General features: G+C 45.5%; 1 protein-coding gene across 1 annotated transcript in view; it reads right to left on the bottom strand.

Annotated features, from left to right (window-relative positions):
* Window positions 1-22,636, bottom strand: part of Kntc1 (kinetochore associated 1) — a 78,290-nt gene that overhangs the window by 7,333 nt on the left and 48,321 nt on the right. The window contains 16 exon segments of the mRNA XM_037198728.1: window positions 2,183-2,239; window positions 2,806-2,901; window positions 3,460-3,595; window positions 4,159-4,277; window positions 5,868-5,946; window positions 7,902-7,948; window positions 11,364-11,473; window positions 11,589-11,799; window positions 12,006-12,079; window positions 12,579-12,795; window positions 12,900-12,958; window positions 13,046-13,217; window positions 14,626-14,715; window positions 17,253-17,457; window positions 19,624-19,733; window positions 21,179-21,295. Of these exon segments, the coding sequence (XP_037054623.1) occupies window positions 2,183-2,239; window positions 2,806-2,901; window positions 3,460-3,595; window positions 4,159-4,277; window positions 5,868-5,946; window positions 7,902-7,948; window positions 11,364-11,473; window positions 11,589-11,799; window positions 12,006-12,079; window positions 12,579-12,795; window positions 12,900-12,958; window positions 13,046-13,217; window positions 14,626-14,715; window positions 17,253-17,457; window positions 19,624-19,733; window positions 21,179-21,295 (1,899 nt within the window).

Raw genomic sequence — 22,636 nt, 5'->3', positions numbered from 1 at the left:
AGATTTATAGAAGAAAGTGGGTATGATACATGCAAATAGTATGCTTTTTCCACATATGGGACTCAGGCAAAGACTATGGAATCTGCAGGGTGGTGGTGTCCTAGAACTAACTCTCACAGAAATCAAGGGTCTGCTATATTCACATATATTACTTAGTAATAAAAGAAATGAAGGATGAAAATGCTACAATGTAGTGTTTAGTTATAGGAAAGAAGCCAGACATGGAAAATCACATATTGTGTGAGCCATGTGATGTGAAATGTCTAAAACAAACAAATCCAGACAGAGATCAGGAGTCACAGGGGCTGGATGAGGGGAAGGATGGCTATCAGATATGGGGCTCTTTATCTTTTCTTGGCAGTACTGGGGACTAAACCTAGGGCCTCATGTATGCTACCCCAAGCTATAGTCCCAGCGCTGAGGTTTCTTTCTGAAGTGGGGAAAACATTCTAATATTAGCTAATAGTGATGGCTGTTCAACTCCGTAAATACGGTAAAAGCCACTTAAGGATACGCCTTTGAAAAGGGTGAATCTTACCGTCATAAACAAAGACAGACCTACTGTCCCGAGACTGAACAATCCCCCAGACACTCCGTTACACGGAAACACCACCTCAAGGGCTGGAGTGACAACTCAGTGGTTAAGGGTTTGGCTGCTCACGCAGATGACAGAACCTCAGTTCCCAGCACCCATGTCAGGTGGCTCACAACTGCCTGTAACTCCAGTTTCTGGTCTCCTCAGGCACTTCACTCATGCACGCACACGCACACGCACACACACACACACACACTTAAAGAATAATAGCACCTTAAAACATGCCTGCTGCCGGGCGGTGGTGGCGCATACCTTTAATCCCAGCACTGGGAGGCAGAGGCAGCCGGATCTCTGTGAGTTCGAGGCCAGCCTGGGCTACAGAGGGAGTTCCAGGAAAGGCGCAAAGCTACACAGAGAAACCCTGTCTCGGAAAAAAACAAAACAAAACAAAACAAAAAATCATGCCTGCGTTTATGTCTGTACACATATGCACACAGACACCAGAATGCTTGTATAACAGGAAAGTACCTCCAGAAAGATTAGTAAAGGAGAATCTCATTGTTTTTGTTTTTTGAGACAGGGTTTCTCTGTGTAACAGCCCTGGCTGACCTGGAACTCATTACATAGACCAGGCTGGCCTTGAACTCACAGATATCCACCTGCCTCTGCCTCCCAAGTGCTGGGCTTAAAGGCGTGCACCACCACATCTCGCTCAGTACAGGAGAGTTTTAATGTTTTCCTTAGTATATTCTACAATTCTAATGAACTAAGACTAAATTACCTACTTATTTTTTTATTTTTGTTTTTTTTTTTGAGACAGGGTTTCTATGTAGCTTTGTGTCTTTCCTGGATCTTGCTCTGTAGACCAGGCTGGCCTCGAACTCACAGAGATCCGCCTGCCTCTGCCTCCCGAGTGCTAGGATTAAAGACCTGTGTCACCACCGCCCAGCTATTTTTAAAACTTTTTAAAAAATTATGATTTTAGCCCAGGCGGTGGTGGTGCACGCCTTTGATCCCAGCTCTTGGGAGGCAGAGCCAGGCGGATCTCTGAGTTCAAGGCTAGCCTGGGCTACAGAGCAAGATCCAGGACAGGCACCAAAACTACACTGAGAAACCCTGTCTCGAAAGAAAAGAAAAAAAAAAATTAGGATTTTATTTATTGTGAGCAAGTGATGCACCACAGTCGGAGGACAACTTGTGGGTGTTGTTTCTCTTTTTACCATGTGGGACCCAGGATTCGAACTCAAGTTGTCAGGCTTGCTGGCAAGTGCCTTTACTACTGAGCCATCTCTCACTGGCCCCCTAAATGATCTACTTCTGTCTAATGATTATGTAGGCGCACAACTCATGAGACTGGAGAAGAGAGAGCAGATAAAGGCTCCAACTTTAAAGATCTTCAAGGTCTACGAGGGGGCAGTCCAATGTGTAATTAAAATAAATCATTCTGTGACAAGGGCTAGAGTAGTCCCGAATGACTCCCGAAGCCTAGGGAACCCAGGGCAAATGCCAGCTGAGGGTGCTGGGACGCCGTCCTCCGCTGACCTCTTCTGCTCCTTACTAAGAAGCTGATAGCTCAGCACAAGGCGCCCAGAAAACACAGCACAGAGACTGAACTTAGTGAAATGACCTTCAAGGAGACGCACATACCTGCCACAGTGAATGGACGCTAGAAATGGAGGATAAGACTTTCCTCAGGTAAGGAATCTGTAACAGGAGAGAAAATTGAAAGATGTGAAGGATGACCAAAATGCTAAATTTCCACACCTCAACACACAATGTTGGACTTTGTTTTAAAAAACTGCATTTGAGATAGGCCTCACTCCACAGCCCAGGCTGGCCTTCAATTCCTGGGAACCACAACAGTGCTGGGATCGCAGGGCACACCACATCTAGCAATAGTGCACATTTGTCCCTTCTTTTTCTTCTGGAGACAGGGTCACATGGAGCACTGGATGGCTTCAAACTCGATATGCAAAGGAGCATGACTTCACACCTCTGGTTCTCCTGCCTCTGCCGCCTGAGTGCTGCGACTGCAGACAGGGCACCATGCTGGGTTTCTTGCAACGCTGGGTATGAGACCCAGGACGTTCCTGCTGCTTGTCAAGCAGTCACCTGAGCCGTGTTCCCAGCCCCTCAGGGTCATTTTGAGTGTGACTTTCTCTAGCGGTCTTTAGTCGGGCAGGAGTCTAAGGGCAGCATACGACAGTAACTGGTGCTGATTCAACATGTGTTGGGGATGTCGTGCTTCAGGAACCCCAAGTCTGTCTTACCATGTTGAAGCCAAGAAGCTTCTGCAGGAGCCCGTTCCAAAGCTGCAGGTCATAGATTCTGTATTCTAAGCAAAGCTCTGTCACCAATCGTACTGCCTAAAAGTCAAAACACCAAACAAGAAAACAACAAAATAACATTGCTTTAAGACACCAGTAAGCCAGTCCAACAGCCTTTTGAAAAGGTAAGAGTACCTTCATAAAACACATGGACATAACCCACAAATGTCTAATGCCCAGTCTCAGCGAAGGTCTCCATTTCATAATAAATGAGAAAAAGAGGTTCTTCTTTCCTGTTTCTAATCAAGAACAACCCGCCTTCTGGCCTCATTCCTGTCCCAGCTCCAACTGCATCAGTGACTAGTTTCCCAAAGGTGACTAGGCGGAAGAGAATGGCACCCCTCCCTATAGGGGGGGCCTTGGAAGGAGGCACAAGTGCTCTTCTTGTTACAGCATCACTAGCCCATGTACTCTAAGAAGAGTGGAAAGGACCTTCCAAATTGTCCTGTCATCCTATACGGCAGGCTGCAGACACAGGAAAGGTCTGGGGCACTGGACCTACTGGGGGCAAAGGGTCTCTGGTCAGCTGAGGGGTGGCAGGTGACTGTAAGGAAAAGGCGTGCCTTGCTTGGCCATGCTCGCGGAGTACGTACGTACCATAGGTTCGTGGCTGTGGTTCTTCCACAGGCCCTTAATCATCCCTTCTTTGGGACTGTTGCAAAATAACTCATATGTGATGGGAATATTCAATGTCTCAAATGAAGCCAGGAAGGTTATACACTTCAGATAGGATCTGGAAAACAGACATGTTTGTAAGGACTATTCTTTTTGTTTGTTTGTTTTTTTGTTTTTCGAGACAGGGTTTCTTGGTAGCTTTGGAGCCTGTACGGGACTAGCTCTGTAGACCAGGCTGGCCTTAAACTCACAGAGATCCACCTGGCTCTGCCTCCCGAGTGCTGGGATTATAGGCATGTGCCACCACCACCTGGCATAAGGACCATTCTTATGGTTCACATTTATGTCTAAAACCAAAGCTACCGCAGGGGACAGGAGGCAATCTTGTTTCGTGTCCATTTAGGCTTTCAGATACCTTCACATATGGTATAGATAGAAATCTATTTAACAAGAAAACATCGGTCTCTGAATGTTGCTAAGAAACGATGGAGACAAGCAGTTCCCATAGGCCCGTTTCCCCTTTGCTGAAACATCAAAAATCAAGGTAATGGGATGGCATTACACAGCAACTAGGAGGCAGTCATCATTCCACCAAGGGCTCAGAAGTTATGACTCAGAAATAAGTAGAAAAAATAAAATCTGTTTGCTTCTTTCTGATACAGTACATCAAGTTCTACTCACTTCATTTCTTCAGTGGGCTTTTTGAAGAGAGATTCTATCATTTCCTTGTCAGCCAAATAAAAGAGACACTGAAGAGCTCGTGCTTTGTGGGCGAAGGTTAACTGGCGCATGCCCAGTGTCTGCAAGACCAAGAGGTTTGGAGAGTCAAGCGGCACACATGCAGCCGAGGTCAAGCAAATGACTTCAGCCTGGGTAAGGAGAACATCCCTTCCCCTGGTTATTTTTCCACTTCTCTTGAACTCAGTTTTCTCCACCTTTAACCAGTGCAGAGCAGAGAACAGAGTACTTCAACATGACCCCTGGAGAGAACTCCCAAGACTCTTTCAGGAGGCAAAGGGCCAAAATATTAAGAAGGCTCTTTGTTTTCTGCCTTTTACAAGATGATGGTGTTTGTCCTGCTGGTGCTAACGAATGCAGCAGTGGTGAGACGTCGTGCAGAATCAAGACAGTGACCCCCAGCTGCTCACAGCCACTGCCAGCACGGAAAACCAAAGAGGCCTTCCCTTGAAATGATGGAAGCCTGGCTGGCCTGGAATTTGCTCTGTAGAACAGGCTGGCCTCGAACTCTGGGATCTGCCCCTGCCTCCCAAGTGCTGGGATTAAAGGTGTGTGCCACCACCACCCAGCCCTTGAAATGTTTTTGATGAAACAATAAAAAATTTCTGAATCAGTCAACTCTTATATCTATGCATCAACGAATGCACCTCTGAATAGACGTTAACATTAATTAATGATGGTGCATTCGTTGGTATTCTTCTTGGCAGAAAGGGCACCAGGAGGAAAGCACCCGTGCTGAGCCTGAGCTAACTGGCCCATGCACACAGGCTGCACTTCAAGAATGACTAGAGGACAGACTCCCTTGTAGAGCTGTCATGAGCTGACATCGGGGACCGCAGATTCTCCTCCTGTCCCTCTCAGGACCATGTGCCGTGGTCCTCACCCTCCCTCTGCCTACTCCAGCTGCCTCACAAGATAGTGTTAGCTGGTGCAGTAGCTCATACTTGCTACTTCAGCACTAAGGAGACTGAGGCAGGAGGTTTGCCAGGAGTCTGAGATCAGTCTAGGCCACACAGTCTAAGCCAGACTGTGTCTCAAAAAACAAAACAAAGCGGGGGGACGCAACACACTACAGACAGACCGTAGTCAAAGTTAAAACCAAAGATACACAGAAAATTTAAAAAGAAAAAAAAAAAACAAAAAAAAAAACAACAACAAAAAACAAAGTAAAAATAAAATAAAAAACAAAACAAAACTCCCCCCCTCATCACCAAACTACCAACAAAACTGCTATATTAAAAATCATGAAGACTGAAGAGTTCGTGTGTCCCCTCGGGGAGACTGAAGTTTATCACGGGGAGAGGCTGGCGGGCGACTAGAGCCAGGGCAGGTCTTACGGGGCATGGAGACAAGCGGAGCGTCTTCCCAGGGCCAGTGTGTGCAGTGCCCTGGTACCAGGAATGCTGGCTGACCAGGGAGTTAGTATCCATGAACCAAGTGCACCTCTGGGAGTTACCAACAGGACCATCATGCGGCCTGCTAAGCAGATGCTGCAGTCACGGTACTAAATGGAGGGTGGTGTGTGCAGTGACCCCTGCTTATCAAATAACATCACTATCTGGATTGTGCTTGTGAAACCAAGTGTGAAAAAATACACAGGGGAACTGTCAAGCCGAGATGCCCACGTGTTCGGTTGAGTTTCTGGAGCTTACACTTGTGGCTGAGGTGGCAAACACAAACAGCATTCTTGAACTGTAATCAATCGGACGAGACTGCAGGAGGTACACGACTCTGGGGGGAAAAGAGAGACATTTTAAACTTAGAGATACAACACAACAGAGCTGTGCTTCTGTCCACAGCAAAGGGCAACATCCTAAATATCGGCCAGAAGGACACGGGCCAATGGCACTTTTGTTTTCCCTTTTTTTGGTTTTCCAAGACAGGGTTTCTCTATGCAGCTTTGCACCTTTCCTGGGACTCACTTGGTAGCCCAGGCTGGCCTCGAACTCACAGAGATCCGCCTGGCTCTGCCTCCCGAGTGCTGGGATTAAAGGCGTGCGCCACCACCGCCTGGCTTGTTTTCCCTTTCAAAGGCGTTTAAACTTTTTTATTTTAAACGTTGTTTACTTCTTTTGTGTGTGTGAGAGAGTGCTTTGCCTGCATGTGTGTCTGTGCACCGTGTGTGTGCCTGGTGCCTGCAGAGCCCAGAAGAGGGGGTCAGATGCCCTGGAATTGGAGGTACAGACGGTTGAGAGCTGCCACGTGGGTGCTGGGAAGAAACCCCACTAGTGCTATTAATCGACGAGTCACGCCTCTAGTCTGGATGGTCGCTCTGTCTTGAGTTCCTTCACAGCTAAAGAAGACAACGTCTGGAACAAAGGCGGCTCTCCGAGTTCTCTGTAACACGGCCCACCGGCCTTCGAGTACCACTGTTGAGACTGACACTACAGCCTATGGCACAGGGAGTGTCACACACGGGAGACTGTGTCCACGGGACCCAGGAGGACCTGGTAAGGGATACAATCCCGACTCTGGCTCCAGGGCTGGCAGGCCACTCCTAGGAAGGTCCAGAGGGATTAGACAGGCTGACGGAGAGGGAGCTCTCAGGCGGAAAAGACATTTGCAGATACGCTTTGGGGATTCCTTCTGTTATGGTTTCAAATGCTTCTAAGGCTTTCCACATAACTGGTGCATTAGACAGGCCAGGAGCTGTATCTGAGTTGGACAAAGGTACACATACCCTTAAAAGACTAAGCAAGAAGCCAGGCGTGGCACACACCTTTAATCCCAGCACTTGGGAGGCAGAGGCAGGTGGATCTCTGTGAGTTCGAGGCCAGCCTGGGCTACAGAGTGAGTTCTAGGACAGCTGGAGCCACGAAGAGAAAGCCTGTCTTTGGGGTGTGGAGGCTAAGCAAGAGACAGCCAGGCCTGGAACTGCACATCTGTCATCTCAGTACTTGGGAGGCTGAGGCAGGAGGATACCAAGTTTAGGATCAGTGTAACTGCCCACACAGTTAGATCCGGACTAAAAAAATACGTAAAAGTAACAATGCCCTCTCCCAAACTGCTTCTGAGGTAGGTTCAGAAGGAAGGAGCCAGAGGGTTGGTAGGTGACTGGCTCTGCTTAAAACTAGGCACAATTATCTTTTTGTCAGGGTTTTGCAAGTCCACCTTCACTCTTTGATTTTTGGAGAGGAGGCCTCCCAGAACTCTTAGCTACTTGTGGTCTAGGGCAGAAATGGCACAGAGCAGGCAGCTTACGGCCACACCCTCTTCCCATGCTGGGGCCAAGCATCAGTAATAGGCTACCACATTCCTTCTGATACAAGCCTAGTCTTCTCAATACAACAAGCGGTGATCACATTTGACGTAAGCACACAACTCCTAAGATCTTGGTCACAGATGAAGCAATCTGTCTTGTATCTGAGCCATGACATGTTCTAGAACACAAGTGTATACAGGGCCCTGGGGCCAAGGTGCTATCTGATAGAAAAGTTAAAAAAAAAATGCTTGGGACATTCTCTGTTACAGAAGTCCTAGAACATTCACAGGGGTTCAAATCCTCAGTTTCAGCTATTGACTGCCTCCCAGCCCGTGGAGACTCTGCCACAGAGATGAATGATTCTTCTCTGAGACTCTGACCCAAGTCACATCAAGGAGTCTTTTCAAATCTAACGTCTAAATCTGTTTCCTAATAAGATCCCTACTGGGTGTCAAGGGGGAGGCCACAGTGAAGGAAAGCATACCTGTGCAGCACTTCATCCTCTTCAAGTTTAAAGAATTCTGATGCTTTCTTTGAAAACAGAGAAGAGCGAAAGTTAAAGACTGTAGGGTGTGGATACACAAACTTTCCTCTTAGTGCAATATACATGACAAAAAAACCCGAGGTACAAAACTGTGTTTATAGGGCTGGAGAGCTAAGAGTGCACCTGTTGCGCTTGCAGAAGGCTGGGTTCGATTCCCAGCACCCACACGGTGGCTTACAATTGCCTGTAACTCCAGTCCAGGGCACCTGACACCTTCTTCTGACCTTAGCAGGCATCAGGCATGCATGTGGTGCATGGACATACATGCAAGCAAAACACTCATATACACAAAATAATAAAATGATTAACCAAAACCAAAACTATGTTTATGTGGAGGAAATACTGTGATTGCCTAATGATGACTTTTGCCTAAATGAAGGTTCCACGCTCATTCATTCACACAATAAATACATTCTGGGTACTTTTTAGGTGAAAGTCTAATTCTAAGCACACACATGGCCTTAAGTAAACAAACATTTGGGTCCTTGTGGAGGTGACATTTATTGGATAAATTTTAAAAGGAATGGAGCCAAGCATGGTAAAGCATGTCTTTAGTCCTAACACTGAGGAGCAGAGGCAGGGGAATCTCTGTGAGTTCAAGGGAAGACTGGTCTATATACCAAGTTCAAGTTCCAGGCCTGACTGCGCTATAAAACAAACAAAAAGGGTCCCAAGATTTATGTGGGGTTTTTGTTTTTGTACAGAGTCTCACTATGTCGCTGAGGCTGGCTCCTCCCATGCCTCAGCCTCCCCAGTGCCCAGGGCCTCAGTCATACACTGAGCTACTCACAGAATTTAAGTGAGTCAGTCACTCACCAAATTAACATGCATTCATCAGGGCTCCCAAAGCACTGTGCCAAGTTTGAACTGTGTGAGACATGGTTCTTAGGTGCCAGAACCTTTCAGTTGACTATCTGAGCTAATGTGGAGCTTGGCTCACAGAAATGCTCGGTGTAGACATGAGCTTACACTATGTCCCACAGAAGCAGTCATTGCTCTTGGTAGGGTAGGCTAGCACTGGACTCAGGCATGCAGTGTTTACACAGTGGCATGGAGCACTGGGTTCAATCCCCAGCACAGCACAGACCAGCTGCGGGAGCACACACCTCCAATCCCAGCACTTGGGTGGCCATCCTCAGCTACGTGGTGAGCTATAGTCCAGCCTGGGGTACTCAAGACCTAATGTTAAAACAGTAGCAGCATGGAGCTGGAGAGCTGGCTCAGCGGTTAAGAGCACTGGCTGCTCTTCCAGAGGTCCTGAGTTCAATTCCCAGCAACCACATGGTGGCTTACTACCATCTGTAATGGAATCTGATGCCCTCTTCTGTCATGCAAACATACATGCAAATAGAACACTCATATGCATAAAATATGTAAATAAATAAATCTTTAAAAAAAAACAAAACAGCAGCACATTGTGGAGCAGAATGAAAAATTATATAAAAGCTACTAATTAAAAGTCAATAGGGCCACTGAGAAATTAACTCATAGGTAAAGGCACTTGTTGCCAAGCCTGAAGTCTGAGTTCAATCCACAGGACCTACTTGGCAGAAGGAGAGAGCCGATTCCCTCGAACAATTTGGATGAAATTAAAAAATAAGTGTAAAAAAAAAAAAAAAAAATAAGTGAAAATAAGAGCCAAGGGCTGGGGATGTATCTCAGCGGTAGAGCACAGGCGTGGCACTCAACGGGTTCAGTATCCAGCAGAGAAGTCAATCAATCAGCTCAGTAAGATAAACAAATAGAAACTGCCCAGCTACAGTTAGTCTCAGCTCCTTGGGAGGCTGCGGCAGAACTGCTTTCCACTGGGAGCTGGAAATAGTTTGGGCAAAATATTAGCATGAAAAACTCACTACATATAATACTTAATTTCGTATTAGTTATACCATATTTTACAACCATATTTCAAGAATATTATCTTCCTACATAAGCACAGGAATTATAGAATCTACTTATTAAGTTCTACCTGAAAACTCAGAGAAACTAGTGAAAAATCTGGATTGAGACTGCTAATTTCTTCCACAAATGTTAGATGCTAATGATACTATTTCTAAAGAATCAGCATCATGTGCCGCCTACTGTGTTCCGCTGAAAGAACACATCACCTATACAGTGTGACTAAAGCGCATAAGCTACGTTAAATCACAGAAAAATGTGAGCAGAGCAAAGATGACATTTATAAAGCAATTGGCCTGCACCTTTCCAAACTGTTAATGCGCCACCACAGCTAAAACATGTTAAAAATCATCAATGTTGCTAAGCTAACATGTGGGGGTGGGCAGATGAGGTAAGGGGAAGAATTTGTAGAGAATTTTATGCTGTATTATCTCAAAACATTTCCCCTAATAACTACAAAGGGAAGAACAGAATATATTAGAGAAAGGGACAACTTAGCCAAGACGTGCACCTAAACTAACATAACCTGTAAGGAGAGGACAGAACTGACTCCACAAAGTCGTCCCTTGACCTCCATGTGTACACAAGAGCACATGCGCACACAAATAACACAGTAAATTAATACCCCCTAGAAGAGCCAAACAGACATATTCTCCCAAATATCATATGCCAACATCATTTATGCAGTATTGTCTCAGTATTTAATCCTCTAGCTTTTACTTTTGAAACCGAGTCTTGAGTAGGTAGCTCTGGTTGGTCTAACTTTGCTCTGTAGACAAGGCTGGCCTTACACTTGCAATGATCTTTCCACCTTTACCTCCCAAGTGCTGTGATATTTCTGATTTTTTTCCAACTAAAACTGTAGTCGTTTAAGCAAATCCCTGCTTTTAGGGAATATGCACTTCAATATTAAGGGGCCAAGGGACATGGCACATGCAATATACTCTCCAATGGAGAGAAATGAATACAAAGGACAATAGAGAGAACTAGAGGATGAAGTATATGCAGAGAGATATAAGAAACTAATGAATCTGGGTAAACAATGTATAGCAATATTTCTGCACTGTTCTTTAAACATTCCTATTCCATTTTAAATCATTTCAAAAATAAAAAGTTAATCACATGAATCCAAGTCAAAAAACAGGCCTCTTCTTATATATAAGAATGGGTGAAGTCATGAGCTGAATGTTTGAATAGCTACAGAATAACGGAAAGGAAAAACAAACCACCTCATTAAAACTCATCAGGTGACCTGTGACCTCTGAGGAGTCAGTCAGAGTCAGGTGTGGTGGTGCGGCCTATAATCTCAGTGCCCGAGGGGCTGAGGTATTTGAATAACAATGCAAGGCCAGCCTGAGCTATAAAGCCAGAACGTCTGGGAGGGAGGGAGGGAGGGAAAGAGGGAGGGAGGCAGTCTGTGTCCTCTTTGGAGGGCTGTGTCTGTCGTGTGGAACACAAACTCAGCTCCCATCTAACCACACACTGGGGCTGTGAGCATTCACTCACCTCACCGGGCATCGTTGAGGGGCACAACCATTTCTCCAACAACATGTCCCAAATTTTTTCCAAATTAATTTCATTGACTTCGGCTATTTCTTTAGCTGCTGCGTGAATATCTAAGACAGTCAAGACAAAAAAGCACCAAAGTGAGAACTCAGGCTTTCGGCACTCGACGACTGGGAATCCAAACAGCAGCTCTTCCCACCCGAAACCACGAAGCTTTGTTCCCACCGGGATAATCTTTGCCAGACGAGGTACGGAGTCTCTCGCTTATGCTGGGATGTTCATAGAGGCTCACGATGAGATGTGCTGGCTTTCCTACTGCTCTTAAATATTCCGGGACATTCAGCTTGTGGGCTATGAGCACGGCTTCGGTACCCGAGCGCCGGAACTGGAGATAAAGCTTCTTCAGCAAGGCCTGGGCCTTTTCACATGTCTCATCCTTAAAAAAATTCCAGATGGAGAGAAAGCCTTCCTGTAAAAATCTCGAGGGAGGATGACACTCCATCGTTAGCCTTCATGGGCCCTCACTGCTTTATCTGCACCCTAAAACACCCGTCATGGCAACTGTGGGCTTTCTTCTCCTCTCGGGGCACTGGGATAAGTGGGGGAGGAGATCGTCGCTCAGCAAGCATGGATCAGACTCACCTGAGATGGGATGTTTTGTAGCCACCTTTCAGCTAAATACAGGCAGAACTTCAAGCTAGCCATCTTGAAGGGGCCTGGAAGGACAAAGGTCTGTGAGCAAATCTAAATCCTCTGAGACAACACATGTTACCAAAGCAGCAAAACCTCTAAAATTATACATGAACACCCAGTAAAAATCAAAGATGAGGGAAATGAGACAGAAAACCAAACAGCACAGAGATCCTTCACAGCTTCCAGTCATTCCTGGTTCCTTACTAGGTTTTCATGGATGTGGTGGCAGACAGCATAATACCATCCACATGGCCTTTTCGAATGTTTTCAAACAAGCTCTGAATGGGCCCGATGGAATAGACTTGGGCAGCTTTTGACAAACCCTTCACACACCAGGATCGAGCAGGAGCTTCCAGCCTGCTCCTGCTGATGAGCACTGGGAACTGAAACCGATGACCGGACAGAACACCTGCCCGGCATTGTACAAGACCTGGGATCAATCCCGTCACTGCAGAAAAGGGACACAGCTGAGACCAACCCATCAGCCAGCAATGCAAGTCCCAGGAGCGGAGTGCTGCGTACCTTCTGGGATCTCCTGGGTGAGGCTGATGGCGATGGCCACGGCCCACTCCGGGTTGACTATGGACAGGAGGTAGGACTCGAGGGTCTTCGTGAGCTTATCCACTTCCTTGCTCATCAGGGCTGACGACTTGGCTTGTGCTAGCTTCAGCAGCTTTGGCTTCAGGCTTTTTTCAAAAACGTGTTTGGCTGTAGACACGTAGAGAGTATCTAGGGAGAACTTCGGAGGGGAGGAGAGTGACGGTGAGGGGAGGTGGTGTAAGCTCCCTGGGCCAGGCTCAGGGACCCCAGACAAGAATCTCCTTAGCACGCCCCGCCCACTACCTTCATTAGCTTAGAAATTAAGAGCAGGGTTGGAAGCGACTCTTCACTGAGCTCTGAGGCTGCAAAGGGAAGTAGAAGGACATGACCCGTGAGAAAAAAAATTAGTTGGCTATTTAGTAAAATTCCTAAGAAGTTAATGAACATACAGAGAATTTTCCAGAAGTTCTGTGCTGTGCCAAATAATATGAGGTGGAAAGGCAGTCTAGTCTGGGCAGCCGGCGGCAGAGTTATCACGTGTTCCAGCATGTACTGGTATTCGAGGTCCACTGGGGGCGAGATTCTTCTGTACGACTTCAAGTGTCTCAGAAGATTCAGAGCCTGTGTAGGAACGAGCAAGAGACCTGTGAGGGTCACCCTGTCCTGGAACATCTGCACCACGTGCACTTGTCAGTGGCCCCTGCCACTGTACCTGCCAACCTGACCCCATGTGCACGTGGTGGCACATGTACATGCCTGTACACACACGCTATCAAAACCAAGTCCATGTCTACTTTTCCCTGTATGGCTGGCTCCTAAAGCATGCTATATGAACACTAGAGACATCACATTCAGAGGAACAGAGGAGGGCACTGTCTGGCTCACAGAATAAGACTTGGGCAGTCCCGGACAAACTCTTCAAAGAGTTTGGGACAGAAATCAAAAAACACTGAAGTTGGACATTTTCATTTTTAATTACTCAACTTATTTTTGAGGTGGGATCTTATTATGTTTCCCAAGCTAACTCTAAAATCTTCCACCCATATAGTAGACAGAAAGTGACCAGTAATCCCAGTACTGGGGAGGTAGAGATGGAAGATCAAGAAATTCAAGGTCCAGCTTGGCTACACAACCAGTTTGAAAACAGCAAGCCAGGAAGGTGGTGGCGCACGCCTTTAACCCCAGCACTCTGGAGGCAGAGGCAGGCGGATCTCTGTGAGTTCGAGGCCAGCCTGGTCTAGAGAGTAAGTTCCAGGACACCCAGGGCTACACAGAGAAACTCTGTCTCAAAAAAGGAAAAAGAAAAGAGAAGAGAAAGAAAGAAAAGGCAGATTGAGCTACGACCCTGCTTCAAAAAACCAAAACCACGAGCAGGTAAGATGTCTCAGCAGTGCTTGCTGTACAAGCCTGACAACCCGAGCTGAATCCCCCAAACCCCGTAAAGGTGGAAGAGAGCGGTGAGTTCCCACTCACCTTTAACTCCCAGGTGGTGTGCATGGTATTGGCACACACACACGCTCGTGCACACGCACACACACACACACACACACACTAATGTTTTTTAAAAATAGAAAATGCAAAAATCACTAAATAAACAACTTGGCTGAATTCTTCAAGAATTAAAAATATTACATTTTTAAAAAAGACAATTAGCTGGGTGGCGGTGGTGGCGCACGCCTTTGATCCCAGCACTCGGGAGGCAGAGGCAGGCAGATCTCTGTGAGTTCGAGGCCAGCCTGGGCTAGAGAGCGAGTTCCAGGAAAGGCACCAAAGCTACACAGAGAAACCCTGTCTCAAAACAAAACAAAAAACAAAAAATAAAAAACAAAACAAAACCCAAAAAACAACAACAAACAACAAAAAAAGAAAATTATTTAGAATTAAGTTCAGAATCTAAAGGGAGATCAAAGAACAACCCAGAAAGAACCCAGATAATATTCTTAATATTATAATAATTGTAATATATATTATAATATCATAATAAACCAAAGCACAGAGATGAGTTTCAGTCTTTAACATTCTTTTATACCTGATTAATGTTCACACTGGTTATCTTTTCATTGGCTTGTTCTATAACTTTCAGGACAACTTCAATCATTTCATAATCATACGGGTCCAGCTGCACAAAAAGCAGAAATATGTCAAAACATGAGAAGACACTGTCATGCTCACATGTGCTTTATTTGGTAATGTTCATTGGTTCAAACAGCAAACATAAGCTCAGCAGGCACCGAAGCCCAGGCTGCCCTTCATAGCTCAACTCTCACCCTAAAACTACCTCTACCAGGCTAAGTAGCCATGTTTAAAATGTCTTGAAGTGTAGTTTAAAAAGCTGTACAAGTAGGGGGCTGGAGAGATGGCTCAGAGGTTAAAAGCACTGGCTGCTCTTCCAGAGGTCCTGAGTTCAATTCCCAGCAACCACATGGTGGCTCACAACCATCTACAATGAGATCTGGTGCCCTCTTCTGGCCTGCAGGCGTACATGCAGGCAGAACACTGTATACATAATAAATAAATAAATCTTAAAAAGCTGTACAAGGCAATACTTTTTTAGTGATGGCAGATGCCTCTAGGGTGCTAATACACAGAAAGAATAAACATGGTTAAATTTTCAGCTTTTTTAAGAGTTTGAAACTGAAGTTTCATTTGCTCTACTTATAATGGAAATTAGAATAGGAAGAAGACTCCCTCAGAAATGACTTAACCACAACGTGGGTGTTGAGGTTCGTGTTCGAGGCTCTTGAGGGACTCCGCCTTAACCGTCTTCCTAACGCAAGGATTAACTGAATGGTATCTGTACAGGCTTACAAAGAGATGTGTTCTCTTTGCTCTTCCTCTCTGCTCACACAGCATTTCCATGTTTTAAATGCTGACTAAAAGTACATATTATCGAAGTGGGAAGATGGGCCATCAGACCCAGGAGCAAGTCTATAATTCCTGGATGACTTACAGGCAAAATGTAAAACTGAAATCCATCTTACAGTCTGATAAACTCATTTCTCCTGGTACCTACCTTCCAACCCCCCAATCACACTACCTCTTAACTTAAAAATACCAATTTGCAGACATTTTCATAAAAACAAAAAAACAGAATAGGAAAACACATTCATTCAATGTAACTGTTTATAATACTGGAATGTATGGTTTAAAGTTCTACTCATGAAAGGCTGGTCCAATGTGGTGTCTGTCCGTCTGTCTGTCCTCCGTCCATCTGTCCCCGTCCCCCCTCCCCCAGCAGCGGGGTATTACTCAGGACAGGCACTGGGCCACATACTTCCTGTGGAATGGCACTACACTAAGCTGTTCACATTTATCCCACTCCAGAGAGTAGGACCCACAGGAAATTTCTCTTTAGGATTTATACTTTCTTTCTCATTTGATTCTTTGACAAAGAATGTTGCTATTTAAAAAAATCTGAATGGAGCTGGTTTCTCATTTGCTGCCAAGCCTGACAACCTGAAGTCAACCCCTGGGTCCCACATGATAGAAACAGAGTCCTGTACCACCTGTCTTCTGACCTCCTCACACATGCTGTGATGAGCATATCCCACAACAGATGCAAAATAAATAAATGTAAGAGGAAAACAAACAAAACCGAGAGACCAAGCCTGGTGGCACACACCTGTAATCCCAACAATTAGGAAATAGAGAAAAGAGTTCAAAGTCACCCTTGGCTACACAGCAAGTTCCAGGACAGCCTGGACTACTTAAGGCCATCTCAAAAAGCCATATATTGAGGGCAAACAAACAAACAAGTCTGGGGGTGAACATTGCCCTATTTTGAGGGGAGAAAAGAAGGTAGGACAGGAGGGAAATGCTGTGTTTAATAGACGGCTGTGTGAAAATAAAGAATTTAGGGCTAGAGAGATGGCGGGCGCAGTGGTTAGCAGCCACTCCGTGCTCTTGCCGAGGATCTGAGGTTTCCCTCCCCCGTGTCAGGCAGCTTAAACTAGTTACTGGCAGTACTAACTCCAGCTCCTGGTGAACCTATGGCCTCTGGGGCAGCAGTACCCCCACCCCCCCACAGACACACAGAATTTAGCAAACTGTGGTGGCACACACCTATAATCCCAGCACTTGAGAGGTAGAACCAGAAGGCTCAGGAGTTTAAAACCATCCTTAGCTACATTCTGAGCTTCAGTCTAGCCTGGGCTATGTAGGACCCTATCTTAAAACAAAACAAAAATGAAGACTTCAGGACTTACTATATCCAGTTGTTAGTATATGTAGCTAATTAATTAAGGATGAGGAGTGGGTGACCAGGGGTCTCCACTTCCCACTCACCTACCTTACAGAGGATCTCACTAAGACTGATCCCTTCCCCACTCCCCTACCTTACAGAGGATCTCACTAAGACTGATCCCCTCCCCACTCACCTACCTTACGGAGGATCTCACTAAGACAGATCCCCTCCCCACTCACCTACCTTATGGAGGATCTCACTAAGACTGATCCCCTCCCCACTCCCCTACCTTACGGAGGATCTCACTAAGACAGATTCCCTCCCCACTCACCTACCTTACAGAGGATCTCACTAAGACTGATCGCCTCCCCACTCACCTACCTTATAGAGGATCTCACTAAGACAGATCCCCTCCCCACTCCCCTACCTTATAGAGGATCTCATTAAGACTGATCCCCTCCCCACTCACCTACCTTATAGAGGATCTCATTAAGACTGATCACCAAGTCCTTCGTGCTTGTCAGTAAAGGAACCATCTCAGTGGCTTTGGCCAGGAGTCTGGAATACTGCTCCTTTGCGGACTCCGGGCTGGCGTCTCCCTGGTTCTGGTTGTTAGTGTTGTGGAGCAGGGTTTCAATGAACAACTGAAGGGCTTCGTCAGAGTCCAGCTGAAAGGTGCTGAAAGGAGCAGGAAGTTACAGGCTGATGTCCAATGTTTCTCAGCAAGGGCTCTGATAGACAACTCAGGTGCGCGCTCCTATCACTCAAGTCTTTAACCTTGCGATTGTCTAGCTCATAATCAGAAAAAGTGTGCATCATCAAAGCTGAATACTGCCATTCTTTTTTTAAAAGGGGTCTTGATCAGCAGCTTGAGGTAATCCTCCTGCCTCAGACAATAGTGGGGCCTATACCACAATGTCTGGTTTAATTATTATCTTTTCAAACCAGATAGTCTAGCTGGGCTAGGCAGTACATGCTGGTAATGCCACTGGGAGGTAGTCAACTAGATCAAGAGTTCAAGGTCATCTTCAGCCATACAGTAAGTTCATGGCTAGTCTAGACTACATGAGACCCTATTTCACACAAAAATAAGTAATAAGTTATATAATTTTTAAAAAGGGGTTTGGGGATTTAACTCAGTGGTAGAATGCTTGCCTAGCAAGTGCTAGGGCCTGGGTTCGGTCCTCAGCTCTGAGGTTTAAAAAAAAATAAGGCCTTAGTCAGTATAGACAAGGTAGCAACTGAAACAACTCCTCAGGCCTTTAGAATGCGACAGCGATCCTCAGTCTGCCATGCATAATAACTGAGATATGAAGCAATGCTTTACAGCCATCACAGTCAAGTCCCCTGACATTCTAAAAGCCATCTAGCTGGGCACAGTGCTGGGGTGGTTCACATCTGTAGTCCCTGTGTTTAGGAGGCTGAATCAGCAGGACCACAAGTTGGAGGCCAGCTCGAGTGACATAAAGAGTTGCAGGCCAGCCTGGACCATAAAACCAAAACCAAATGCAAAATCTTAAAAGCCATCTGACTTAGTTCACAAGGATCACCTCAGGCAAAGTGTCACTATCAGTACAAACAACCAAGGCCTCTGCTGAATGACTGAAACAAACTTATTGTCATGGCTACTTAAACTGCAGGAAAGGGAGCAGTTAGAAAGCAGCACTCAGAAGTCCACCAGGGTTCAACTTTGTCAAGCATGGCAGACACACGCCACCTGTGTTTGAAGTTCTCAAAACTGAAGACTGGACAGTTTCATTCCCATGCTCTGAGTCAGTGCTACTCAGAGCTCTGGGCAGCTTCTAGTCCTTGACTGCAGCCTCAGCATGGAGTCATTATTACTCTTGGCCCCAAGGGGAGGAGAGACTGACTAGATGCTTGGCTGCTGAAAGAATACTCCAGGCAGATGTTATCAGTATCTTAGGCACTGGGGATGGATGGGGTGTGGTACAGCCAATAAGAATACTCCAGGCAGATGTTATCAGTATCTTAGGCACTGGGGATGGATGGGGTGTGGTACAGCCAATAAGAATACTCCAGGCAGATGTTATCAGTATCTTAGGCACTGGGGATGGATGGGGTGTGGTGCAGTCAATGTGCTTGAGGAGATGAATTTGATCCCTACCACCAAAACAAAAGCAAAAAGACTTGGATCTCAGCCGGCATAATGATATGCACCTATGATCCTAGCACCTGGAGATGAAGGCAAGATGATCAGGAGTTCAAGACCAGCCTCAGCTACATAGCAACTTTGAAGCTTTTGTGGGTTACATGGGATCCTAACTCAAAAATAAACCCCCAGAATCCACTTATCTATTGCAAGTCAGAAGGGGTGAGAGCCTTTACTATTAGAGAGGCAGTCACTTATTATTTGGCTGACCATGACCATATCACAGTCCCCTCCATCCCGAACCTCTTCTTTCCCTCCTTGTCTCCTTACTTTGTCCAGTGTCCATGCTGTGTATCACTACGAGCCGCAGAACTATGAAGTAGGAATTCAGCTAACTATGGCAAAGCTATTACCTGGAAGAGTCAAGTTTTTTTTCTAGGGGAAGCCAAGGCTCAAGGAGTACTGGTCTTATATGGTTTTTGCCTATATCAGTTATTTCCTGCTATGAATTTCATGTGTGCTCTAACAGTGTGGATTGATCATTCTTTGGAAAGTTTCTCCCAATACAATCAAGGCAGGTAGATTCATTTGATACCCCTCAGATTAGTATCCTGGCCACTTGCTGCATCTGTCCCAGGACTATTAGAGAAATCTCCTCAGGGCAGGCACCTGAGGGGAATCCGACAGAAGCTGCCTATGCCAACAGCACAGATACATTAACATTTAAAGATTACCTGCAATATTCCAGAATGAGGTTTGTGTCCATATCTATGTTATTAACAAGAGCTTTAAGGAGGTCTTTCTTGGTGAGGAAATTTTGTCTGAAAGCACGCTGAAAAGAAATCTAGAAACAAAGAATACAAAATAAAAAACCTGAAACAAACAAAAAACCTGAACTTCTAAACTGAAAAGTATCAGAAATAGAGCAACATTACAACACACCTTTTTACTTTACTATTATTTTTTTACAGCTCCTCCAAATTATATTTTTAAATTTATTTACCTATTTATTGTGTGCATGCATGCATGCGTGTGTGTGTGTGTGTGTGTGTGTGTGCTCGTGCCTACTGCAGCCAGTGTATGAAGGTCAGAGGATAACTTGTGGGAGTCAGTTCTCTCTTACAATGCAGGTTCTAGAAACTCAGTTCCTCTGGCTTGCTGGCAAGCATCTTTTCCAACTGAGCCATCTGGCTGGCCCTAAATTTTTTTTATCATGCCGTTCAACCCAACCATCGCTGTGAAACCTGAGGAATCTTTGCCATCATAACCTCTTGCTGCTTCATCCATCGGGGAAGCCTGATTGTTACTGTTGGCGGAACCGGTCCCACCACTGCATAGGAATCAAGTTTCAAAACACACAGCATTTTGGCAATGGTTACTTTCCTGATAAACAATCTATTTGCAAACAAAATGTTTTATGTCTCATTTTGTAACCCAAAATGGTCTCAAACTCACCATCCTCCTGCTTCGGCTTCCCAAGTACCGGGGTAACAGGTATGTATAACTGTTACTCCTTAATATTATTTTTAGACAAGAAGGAACAGTAACATGTATTTGTAATCCCTGCTACTCCAGAGGCTGAACAGGAGAATCTGTTTAAACCAAGTCCAAGACTTGAGCAGCATAGCAAAATCCTATCTCCAAAAGAAAACAACAAAAACTAGTAACTAAATAGCAGATGGTATAAGGCTAAGAGTTAAGTCTGAAAGAGTATAATGTCGGTTGGTCCTAGACATACACCTATAAATGAGACACCTGAACAGGTGAAAAGTGCCAGGCTCCTTCTAACATTATTAAGATAAATATCAAAAAAGAGCCGGGCGGTGGTGGCGCACTCCTTTAATCCCAGCACTTGGGAGGCAGAGGCAGGCGGATCTCTGTGAGTTCGAGGCCAGCCTGGGCTACCAAGTGAGTTCCAGGAAAAGGCGCAAAGCTACACATAGAAACCCTGTCTCGAAAAACCAAAAAAAAAAAAAAAAAAAAAAAAAAAAGAAATAACACAAAAGACCTCTATTTCTTTTCTTTTTTGGTTTTTCGAGACAGGGTTTCTCTGTGTAGTTTTGGTGTCTGTCCTAGATCTCACGCTGTAGGCCAGGCTGGCCCCAAACTCACAGAGATCCGCCTAGCTCTGCCTCCGGAGTGCTGGGATTAAAGATGTGTGCCACCGCTGCCCGGCTCCCTTATTTCTTTATATACCCCAAAGTAACAGTTGACAAGATCTTTGTCTTATATTCTCAGACCAGATAACTCTCAAGACAGATTAAATATCAAAGTACTATGAATACTCACACCAAGTTTACCAAGACGAATACCCCACTGAGCATCAATACTGATTTCATGGAACCGAAGTTCTGTTTCAATATCCTGATAGAGATTTGCCAGTTGAGAGCCCACCAAAGATAATGCCTAAAAAGTAAAAACAAGATCAAACAGTATTAGTTCTAATACATTTTAGATGAAACTCAGAAAGGAAGGGGAAAAAATCAAAGCCAGGTGCAGCAGCGTCTTTGTGATCCCAACCCTGGGGAGGACTCCCAGCAGTGGGGAGGACTGCTGAGAAGTTAAGGACAGCCTGGGCTGGAGAGCATCAGGCAGCCAAGCTGCACACAAGACCCTGTTTGAGAACAGAAAACTCATATCCTTGGGCTGAGGATATGGCCCAGTGCTAAAGCATGGCGTAACGTGTGTGCAGGCCTGCATTCAATCCTGAGTCCTTATTCCCTAAACCCTATAAACCTTTTTGTGACAGGAGTGTAAATGGCTACATATTGGTTTGTATGTCACTACTTCTTTTTTAAAGATTATTATTAGTAGTATTTTTTTTTTTTTTGGTTTTCCGAGACAGGGTTTCTCTGTGGTGTTTTGGTGCTGTCCTGGATCTCGCTTTGTAGACCAGGCTGGCCTCGAACTCACAGAGATCTGCCTGGCTCTGCCCACCGAGTGCTGGGATTAAAGGCGTGCGCTACCACTGCCCAGCAAGATTATTTTCTTGATTTTAAAGATTATTTTAAATTATATGTCTTTCTCTATGTATGTGCACCTGTGCACTGGTGGTCAAGGATGGCATAGGCATCAGATTCCCCTGGAGCTGGCGTTACAGGGGGTTGGGAGTTGCTCATTGTGGATACTGGAAACCAAATTCCAGTCCTCTGCAAGAGCAGTATGCACTCTTGACTCCTGAGCCATCTCTTCAACCTCTGCTTTCATTTATTTGTGTGTATGTCTATGTGAGTGTATGCCACAAGTGTGCAGGTGCCTGCAGAAGCCAGAAGAGGATGTCAGATCTCCTGGAGCTAGAGTTAAGGCAGCCATGAGCAGCCTGGCATTGGTGCTGGGAACTGAACTTGAGTCCTCTGAAAAAGCAGCAACTGCTCTTAACTGCTGAGTCCTCTCTCCAGCAACACCCCCACACATACCATACACGGACTTTTTCTGAGACAGTCTCAGGTAGCCGAAACTAGCCTCAAGTTTACTATGAACCTGAGGACTCTGAACTTCTGATCCTCTTATCTCTACTTCCCAAGAGCTGCGATCACAGGCATGCTCCCACACTTTGTTATGCAATGCTGGGGATTCACACCCAAGCCTCCTACATGCTAGGCCAGCACTCTCCCAGCTGAGGGACATGCCTTGCCCTCACTCATTACTTTTACATAGCACCTGGAGAATTCAGCTTTTTGTATGATACCGTAAGTTTAATCTAGTTTTCCTACACAATAAGAGAACAATTTCAGGCCAACCTGGGAT

This window comes from Peromyscus leucopus, chromosome 23 (genome assembly GCF_004664715.2).
Source record: "Peromyscus leucopus breed LL Stock chromosome 23, UCI_PerLeu_2.1, whole genome shotgun sequence".
NCBI lineage: Eukaryota > Metazoa > Chordata > Mammalia > Rodentia > Cricetidae > Peromyscus > Peromyscus leucopus.
Note: the sequence above shows the minus strand (reverse complement) of the source record. Positions and strands in the feature narration are given on the sequence as shown.